General features: G+C 36.3%; 1 protein-coding gene across 2 annotated transcripts in view; it reads left to right on the top strand.

Annotated features, from left to right (window-relative positions):
* Positions 1 to 10,000, top strand: part of edil3a (EGF-like repeats and discoidin I-like domains 3a) — a 170,278-nt gene that overhangs the window by 95,523 nt on the left and 64,755 nt on the right. For both annotated transcript variants that reach the window (XM_027138617.2, XM_027138616.2), the window contains exon 4: positions 8,392 to 8,505. In XM_027138617.2, the coding sequence (XP_026994418.1) occupies positions 8,392 to 8,505 (114 nt within the window). The remainder of the gene's footprint in view (positions 1 to 8,391; positions 8,506 to 10,000) is intronic.

The following is a 10,000-nucleotide window of genomic DNA, read 5'->3' as shown; positions in this document are numbered from 1 at the left end:
AGCTCAGGTTACTGTTGTGTGTAATGTTTTTCCTCTGGGTTACCTGGTTTCTACCCACTTCTCACTACAAAAACATGTCCATATGTGGATTGGCTGTGCTCAATTTGTGTGTGTGTGTGTGTGTGTGTGTGTGTGTGTGTGTGTGTGTGTGTGTGTGTGTGTGTGTGTGTGTGTGTGTGTGTGAGAGAGAGAGAGAGAGAGAGAGAGAGAGAGAGAGAGAGAGAGAGAGAGAGAGAGAGAGAATAAATATGTTACATATATTATTATTGTTTGAACAGCAATATTTGGAAAAACATAACAAGTAATGAAAGGCAGGTACAGACCCATATTATGTCTCATAACAACTTTTTATATAACACAATGTTTTAATATTGTGTCAGCTCCCTGCACTAGGTTTACATACTTAAACGAAAAAAGGCTAAGCCTTCACATTGTAGCGTCCATTGTATTGTTCCTTCGAGTGAACTATTTCCGTGCCTCGTCATCCAGTACAACACAACCCGCTCTTGAATTTTTTAGGTTCTAGAGTAGGTGGATTTTTAGCTGGATTTACCACCCTGCTGGAACACTAAAACCATTAATCCATTAAAACATCTCTATAAGGAATCCATTTATGTAAATGTCAAGAGTCTCATTGTTATTGTAGCTGCATTACAGAGTGTGTGGTCAGAGAGGTACTGTACAGTGGGTTAATTTACTATTGTGACTCCTTCTGGTGACACTTTTATTTAGCTGACCCTGAACATGAGAGTATCAACCGACTGTGTGGATTATCTTACTCTCTCGTCTGAGTTAATCCTCTCTCTATTACCCTGATACACACACCGGATTGCTGTAAGGTCTAACCTCGGTTTCAGACAGAACATAAAATGCACAGCACTTCAGTTCAGTGTCCGTAATCAATATGTGTCTTCACACTAGCCATAGTTGTTCAGCAACACAGGATTTTCTTTCGTGCACTTCAGGCAGTTCTGTTATTTGCTTACCATTAAATAAAGACATACAAATAAAAGTTGTTCAATAATTTTTTTATTTTTTTACACTGACAATATCACTGTCTGCAGTTTAATCACTGATGAACTGTTTGAAATCAGTTAGCTACTGTATGTAGCTGTCTCAAACTATTGACCTTTTTCATTAACGAACCTCTTTGGAAAAACCTAGGCTGAAATGTGGCACATAAGCCTACAATCTACTGTATGTGATTTGTTTTGCTCTAATTGGTCAGTGGGAACATGAGTGGATAATGCAACAAAAGCTGTGCATGAGAACGCAGCCAAATACCCTGGTGTCAGCGCGTACGTATAGATGCGAGTGTTTACAGCGTAGCCAAGCCTGATGTAGTTGCCTATTGAAAAATGCACTCCCATCATACTCTAGCTCCTAATGAACAGACAGAGATTATAGCTCAGTTTTCCCTGCCTTGTATGTGGTCAGCTTTTAGTGCAATTGTTTAGCAGTGATAATGGTGATGGCTGGTTCTATCTCGTTAATTGAAAAAAGTCCAAACCTTTGTGTTTAGATCTTTCTGTTTATGATGGATGCTTTGCTCTACTCTCATACCAGTTACTGTACCTTCATATCCTCTTATACACATCCATACTGTATACCTCCTTTTTGGCTTTCCTCTTGACCTCTTACCTGGCAGCTCCATCTCTAATGTCCTTCTACCAAAAAATATAACCATCTCTCTCCTCTGTACATGTAAAAAAAAAAAAAAAACATGTCAGTCTATCCTCTCTGACCTTGTTACCAAAACAGCCAACCTGAGCTGTCTCTCTGATGTGCTCGTTCCTAATCCTGTCCATCTTCGTCACTCCTAAATAGAACCTCTACATGCTACTGTACCTCCATCTCTGCCTTACAGTATGTCTTTTCCTCACTGCTACAGTCTCTAACCCATACAGAAGAGCTGGTATCACTACTGCCTTCTACACATTTCCTTTGATTCTAACTGACACTCTTCTGTCACACAACAGTCCTGGCACTTTTCTCCACCCACTCCAACCCACCTGCACTCGCCTCCAGCTCTTATGGTACACTAAATGTACAGTGGTGCATAATGACTCATATAAAAGTAGACACTCAGGGTTTTAAGAACTTGTCTAGTAGGAGCAATATATTCATAGAAAAGTTCCAAAAAGTTTTTTGTTTTTTTTTTAATCTTAAAATTAAATGGTGATATCAAACCTTTTTCAGGTCTCAGAGATGAGAGAAATAATACTTAAGCAATTCAAATTTGAAAGCGATTGTATTCAACCACTAAAACTCCCCATACAGTTACTGTATGTCAACAGAGGGAAAAACATCTCACACTGAAAGCCATCAGTGTCCTGACTAATTTGATATCAAACTTGCAGCGATAAAATAAGTCGATTGTTCTTACTGATTGAAAAGGTCTGATAAGTCAATTTCCATTCTGCTGATATCATCTTTCATATCCACTTTAGATTATTTATACAGTATAAGGTTGTATAAAGTGGACTGTTATCTGGGGCTGATTTCCTTCCAGCTCAAACTGTATACTGTATTCATGCAGGCTGGCAGTGGTGTCATGTGATCGCACAGAGCGAAACACCCCCTGTATTTGATTTCCATTTGGCCTGATATTCTTCAGCTCCCTACACTGACACATCATTAGCTTGATTAAGGAGGCACACATCAAATCGGCCCTGGGTTTAATGATGCGAACAAGGTGGATAAACTTTTTTCTTCCTTTTTTTTTCTTGAACTAAAATGCCTTTGGAGAAGAAACTACGTAAAAGTAGACAAACGCATCACACGTTAACCGATCAAAGTACAAATTACACACAAGGACAGACGACAGGACCGGACGTTTAGTGTTTTTTTTTTGGAACTTGAAACTGTATTGTAGTGACAGAAAATGAGATGTTGTATGATTTCTGGTAAAACATTGAGGGTGAGACATTACTACATTTCAGTCCTAGAACATCACGTGACGTAGTCACACTCACAGATTACTCACATCTGCCATGTGTTGCATTAATTAGTAACCCTACTTAATCTTGGGTTTTTGTGTGTTTAGTGTTTGTTGTGTTATGCGGCTCACCGTGGTTATTTCTAGACTTTTTCTTTCCCTTTGAGGGTTTTTATTTATTTATTTGTTTGTTTATTTATTTATTTTTGAGCTTGTTTTTCTCTTGGTTTGTTTTAGATTTTATTTAACTTCTAAATTCATCGTCATCAACCCTGAAATAAATGAAAAAAAACTATATATATATAATGACATTTTACACTAAATCAGTGGTCACAGGTTGGGATGCAAGTTAAGTGCAGGACATTATAAATGAAGTTAAAAGTTAAGGCACCCATGAAGACAGAATAAATATTTAACTCTTGATAGACTGAGGCCACAATGTAGCTTATAGTTTCATAAATGATGACTAAGTCGTTCGCTTAATGTAAGGAATCATTATAGAATTTTTGAGAAAAAAAAAACTTTCGAAATCAACACTGGAATGAATACGATCGGTAATTTTAAAAAATCAACAGGATTATCACTGTGATATAAAAAAAATCCAGCGTGTTTCTCTTCTTGAAAACTTTCATTCAATAGTGTGAAAAGTTTGCGTGCTGACTAAATCTCAAACTTGTGTTTCTTCAATTCAGTTCACATAACACACATTTAACATTTCACATATCTCTAATGGCCATGCCTTCCCCTTCAGCACAAAGTGATTGACACTGTTTAACACACTTATGTAGAATTAATGCTTAGAATTTGCATGAATATAATGGCTTAATGACGCTTTGCTCTTGTCACATTCAATAATGCATTCTCGAGTCTTCGATTCTCAGGTTAATGATGGTTAATGAAAACGGTAGGCCCCTTGTGCTTGCAGTAATTAAAATCTAATCCCTTTTGATTGTGACTTTTGATTGCATCCTTTTGGCTAGTGCTTGTTTAGTTCTATTTAACTGCTAATTCCTATGAAGAGAATTCATTCTTGAAAAGCACCACAATGGATCCATTGACATGCAGATCACATTCATAGCTGATCGTGTGATGGCACTGCAAATCAGCTGATAGGGATTCACCACATAGAACATGCTGTTTTATTCGTTTGTACGTTATTCTAGTACATGACACGTTCTTAAACTGTTTGCTTTTAAATGTTAAATATATCCATGAATATTGTCAGTCATGGATATCATGGATAACTCATTTATTTTAAAATACACTCTATATATAATTTCAATATCATCTTCATAATATTTTGATGGGTTTAGCAGTATTTCTATTCAAATGCTTACAATCAAACTATACCTGCACCTTTATACCTTTCTGGCTAAGTTAAGTCAAGAAGCTTTTATTGTCATTTCAACCATATATAGCTGACACAGTACACCGTGAAATGAGACAACGTTTCTCCAGGACCATAAGACAGAGCTTAAGACTTAAGTAAGTTAATCCTAGCCACATAAAGTGCATCTGTGCAACCTGGTGCAAACATTGAAAGACAAAAACAGTGCAAACGAATGACACAAAACACGACAATACACAAAAGCAGCACTGACCAGACTGCATGCTGTTATATTCTATAGTACGGTTAGTTTAACAGTAGAGTTGAATCTAGTCATCTAATAATCAACACTTGAAGGACAGTTCATTCTTGTTATTTTTAAATGTTTACTATTGAATCAACACCTAATACGTTGAAGTGACACCAAGTATGTTCACTTACTGTAAGTTCAGCTAAAAACAAATGAACTCTGTAATAATGTTCTGTAAAGAGATGTAAGAAGGATTTAATGGGTAGACAGACTAACATCTACAGACAGACATACTTGACATGCTGTCTGTAGATTTTGGCTCTCTGAGCAGGAATGTTAGATTTATAATAGTCAGGTTTGGCTGACAAACCGAAGTCAAGGACAGTCGTATATCCATCTATGGAATACTGTTCCTGAATCACAAGGCTGTGTACTGTACAGCTCAGTCTGATGAATGTGTCTGGGTGTGTCAGGCCATGAACCGCGATAGTCCATGTTCTCTATTTTACAGATATTTAAACCAGCCAGTGGAGTTCACATGTGAAAAATTGAGATTTTGATGAATGATGTAGGTGAAGTCACCATAACATAACATAAAAAAAAAAAAAAAAAAAAAAAAATCCAATTTAATTTTAAAGAGCGATTTGTGACAGCCGGCTGCAACAGTAGAAAAGTTATGGTTTGTAACATTTCAGAATAAAATATCCAAAATTACATTTTCCTTTTCAATTTTCATAGTAAATTTAAAAGCTTTAACTGTCTAATAATGGGAACACCCAGCGTGTCTAAGATTTATGAATATTTCAGAAGATACAGAGAATCAGGAGATGTAACATGCATACAAATTTGTCTACGGCTAAAAAAAAGAGGTTTACTAAATGAGAAATGGTGCCAAAATGTAGTGTAGATGTTTATCTCTGCTAAAGTGTGAGGTTGGGGATGGGGTTGGGGTTGGGGTTGGGGCTAGGGTGGGGATGGAGTTGGGAGGGGGTTTGTTGTAGAGGTGTCTTAAAAATAACTGATACTGTCACGTTTCTTTGTTGGATGTTATTATTAAGTTGAAGCTTTGGCTGTTTAAGCAGAGTGGTGTGTATAGATGAAGAGGTGAGAGAGCTGGACAGATTAAAATTCCGCTGCATCGCTCTCTTCAGTAGAGTGGCTCTTCTATCGACAGGTCACTGAATGGCAAAGTGGGGAATGTAGAAGATTGTTATGCATAGTTAAAAAAAACAACATGACTCTGAAAGAAGTTTAAACTCAAAAGCTCAGATCAGAACATTGCGAAACATTGCAAAATAAATCTTGAACATAACTAAAGATCACAGATTTACTCATGCAGAATGTCTTATAAAGATACAGAGTATTATATGATACAAGCCAATTTACTTTGTTACTGTTGCAACAAAACACATTTGATCATTATATAGTTGCATGCTGTGCATTGTGCAGCTTACATAATGTCTCTAAGTAATAAACCTGTCAACGTTTTCTTGGTGGTCTTCTCTCTGGATCAGCATTTCCTCAGGCTTCCTGGTGAGACTGCTGCATGGTTGTTCCATTTATTGCAATTCGGTATAAACAAAGGCGGACAGGCTTTCGATCAATGTGCACCGTGGATTAGCAAATCCTAGCAAAGACAGGAATAGCAATACTCCTAGAAAAGCACAGATTATAGTGAGATAATAGTTACTTCAGCCTGACTGGAAGATGAGAAATATTCTTCATGCTGTTTCCTCCTTTTAATTCTACTTTCCGGAATAACCTTTTAACTCAGTGGGTTTATTAGAGTCTTGTGCTGATATATCTGCCCTTCATTCTGATTCTGTTCAATTTATGCTTCATCTTCACTTCCTGTCTATCTCTGTGCCACTCGCTGGAGATCATATATTTTGACCACTATTCTGTGATGTGCCTGGTGACAATAAGCCTTACAGTGAAGAAGCGAGAGGGCAAAGATCCTCGCCGGGAAGTCCTCACCATTACATTCAGATATTAAAACAGCAGTGTATGATGAGTGTCTGTGCCTGCATGCGGTTTATGACCAGAATGATCCACTACTGTCCTCCTTTAGTTCCTGCTGAGATCGCAGTTCACAAACATACCCCGTGTCTTTAGGCTAAACGCTGCTCTGTAGTTATTGTATTGACTTGCATTGTTCTCATTCTCCTCACTGTCCACTTCAAACAGAACTAGACTAGCTATTCTTAAGAAAGCTTGTAAGATCATGGGAGTTAAGCAACATGTCTCTTCAGGTGATTTATGAGCATTTTGTAATAAAGACAAACAGAATTATTTTTAAACCAGCTCATGTTCTGTACTCTGAGTACCAGGATCTTCCCATGGGCAACAGATTTAGAACAATGATGTGGAACTTAAACTGGTTCATATTCAGCTACCTGATGTATAAAGGGGTTTGTATGTGTGTATATATAATGTATAAGATGTGTATATTGTATATGCAGATCTACTGTTACAAATGAACTCTTAGGTTTTATGCTTTTGATATTATTTATTATATTTTATATATATATGTGTGTGTGTGTGTGTGTGTGTGTGTGTGTGTGTGTGTGTGTGTGCGCGTGTGTGTGTGCGGGTGTGCGTGTGTGAAATTAATTAAAAACATTTACTAATTAACACAAAACTTCAAGATTATGAAAAAAGACTTATAACCAGACATCAGAATGAGAATATAGACTTGTACCTTCGTACTAGATACTAGTAAAATACTAAATCCAAGACAAGAACTTACAGCTATGATATGAAGGAGGAATGGTCTTAAAAGAGTATATAAGATAACTACAGTAAGTAAATAGTACACTTTATGGCCTAAAGTGTATGGACTCCTGTTCATCGTACCTATATATTGTTCTTCTTGTCAAAGCATGCTACTGTTATAAAATATCCTTCATGGGAATTAAGTGTATAAAATCTATTCTAGCATGATGGTTTGCCAAGGTTGGAGTGTAAGGACCTTATTGTCCTGCACAGAGCCCTGACCACAACTGCACAGAACACCTTTGGGTTGAAGTGGAGCTCTGAATGCACTCCAGATCTCTTCACCTGACATCATTGTCTGACCTCACTAATGCTCTTGTGGATGAATGAACAAATCCCCACAGCTATATTACAAACTCTAGTGAAAAGTCTTCCCAGAAGAGTGGAGATTATTATAACAGCATTATTTAAAAAAAAAAAAAAACACATACATATATATGTGCTATATTTATATATAATATAATATATAATATATATATTTCAAACTGTATTTGAACAGATGCATTAATAGGAATAAAAAAGGAAAAAAGGAACAACAACAGCAATAATAATAATAATAATAATAATAATAATAAGAAGAAGAAGAAGAAGAAGAAGAAGAAGAAGAAGAAGAAGAAGAAGTGTAAAAATGTAAATGTAAAAATCTATCATATGATGTATATCGACCGGTAGGTCATCCCTTCAGATGGTCTTTTAAACTAATAGTGGAAAACTTCTTTACTCAGAAAATCTGTGTGCCATTTTTAGTTAAATATATTCGGTAGCCCAACTTTCTTTGCATAATTAGGAAATATGGAGAAAACCTTAATTTGCATAATTGTTTTGCTCCCCTTGTTTTCTTTTCTTTTCCTTACTGTCTAATGTGTTTTTTTTCTGTGACTCCACTTAAAATGTTTCACACTTACTGGCCCTATTGTCTTAAGTTAATTTGATTAATTGCAGATGGTGTTTACCTCGTTCAGTTGAGCAATCTGGGTAGAGGCAAACATCAAATACCAAACAAAGCCGACTCGATAAACAACCACCACTAGTGCATTTAAATGAGATGGGTCACTGATTACCGCTGTAGCTAATTTAGCTTTGTGTTTATTTGTTTTTCAGACGTCAACGAATGTGAAAGGGATCCGTGTAAAAATGGAGGGATCTGTACGGATTTGGTGGCCAACTATTCCTGTGAGTGTCCAGGCGAATACATGGGAAGAAACTGTCAGTATAGTAAGTATCTATCTTCTAAATTCTAAGCTGTTGAAAACTATGCGGCTTGTTTTCATGCGCCTTGATTTCCCCATATCTAAAAGTTCCAAAGCACTCTATTAAGGCAGCCTGATATTCTATTACATTTCCCATATGAAATATATGCAAAATCCTTACCAAAGGTACATGTTTACATACACATACAATGAGGAAAGTAAAGCTGACACATTCCCACTGGCAAGCTGCAATCATGGTGTTGACAGTTCTATCAAGATAAACACACTCGACAGCGAGGTCGTGTGCTGCTGTTATAGCATGAACTGATGTATAACTATTAAATTATGACCTTCAGCAAGGTTATAACCAGGGCTGCAGTGATTGGCTGATTTTTGGATCGAAGCATCTATTTAACAGCAAATTCCTGAAATGAATCGAGGCAACAATCCTAAATTGATTTTTCTAGATTAGAATTTATAATTTATGAATTTAATCTTTTGAAAAAGCACCAACAGCAAGCAAGCTGTTGTGCCTACAGTGCTGATGCTTTTAAAGTAGTATGTTTTTACTCTAACGATAGGCCTGACTCAGATTCTGAACAAAGCTAGTCACGTATTGATCGGAGGTTACTAAATAATATTTTAGAAGTCAGAAGGAAACTATTGCTTTTAGAATCAAAATCATATCATCTTAAATCACTCCTAGTTATTACATGGCTAAAGGGGTTAAAAACAAGATGATGTCATTTAATCCTATAAGATTGTGGGATGTGGTAGCCTAGTGGTTAAGGTGCTGGCCTACCAAATCGGAAGGTTGTGAGTTCGATTCCCATGCCCAACAAACTGCCACAGCCAGGACCCTTAACCCTCAGTTGTATAAAATATAAGTCGCACTGTATAAGGGTGTCTGCTAAATGCTGTAAATGTAAGATCATAAATAACACAAGGTTAGATATATTAGGTAGAAGTAGGTATTATCTATGGGTTCAAAATAATTGAGCAAGTAAAAATGTCGGGAGGGGGGGAATTAAACAATTATTTCTTATTTTATTTATTTATTTTTTTTATCATACTAGTATGTTACTTATGGGCAGGAATTAAAAACTTTGTGGGAATGAAAACAAAAACCAAAAATAATTGAAAACTTTTATTGAACGCATCAGAACGCATTCAGAAAATTCTTCTGGAGTGAAAACATGATTTTAAAAAGTGTTTTTCAATTTCAGTGTGATTAAGCATTTTTCTTTGGAGAATATGCTAATTTCCCATCCAGATTTCATCACTTGCATTACAGGATCATCTGACAATATAACCATTATAACCAGGTTTTGAAAAAGTAGTATCAGCAGGAAAATCTGTATAAAACGTTATTTTTCCTACAATTTTACCAACAACAAATCACACTGCAATGGTTAAGGATGTGCTCATATAATAGCTGGTTTATATGATGGTAAGCTACAGCATCTACTTCAATATGTACAGTATGTGCAATACTGCAAATGTGAACCTTTAACTAGCAT

This window comes from Tachysurus fulvidraco, chromosome 9 (assembly GCF_022655615.1).
Source record: "Tachysurus fulvidraco isolate hzauxx_2018 chromosome 9, HZAU_PFXX_2.0, whole genome shotgun sequence".
Lineage (NCBI taxonomy): Eukaryota > Metazoa > Chordata > Actinopteri > Siluriformes > Bagridae > Tachysurus > Tachysurus fulvidraco.
Note: the sequence above shows the minus strand (reverse complement) of the source record. Positions and strands in the feature narration are given on the sequence as shown.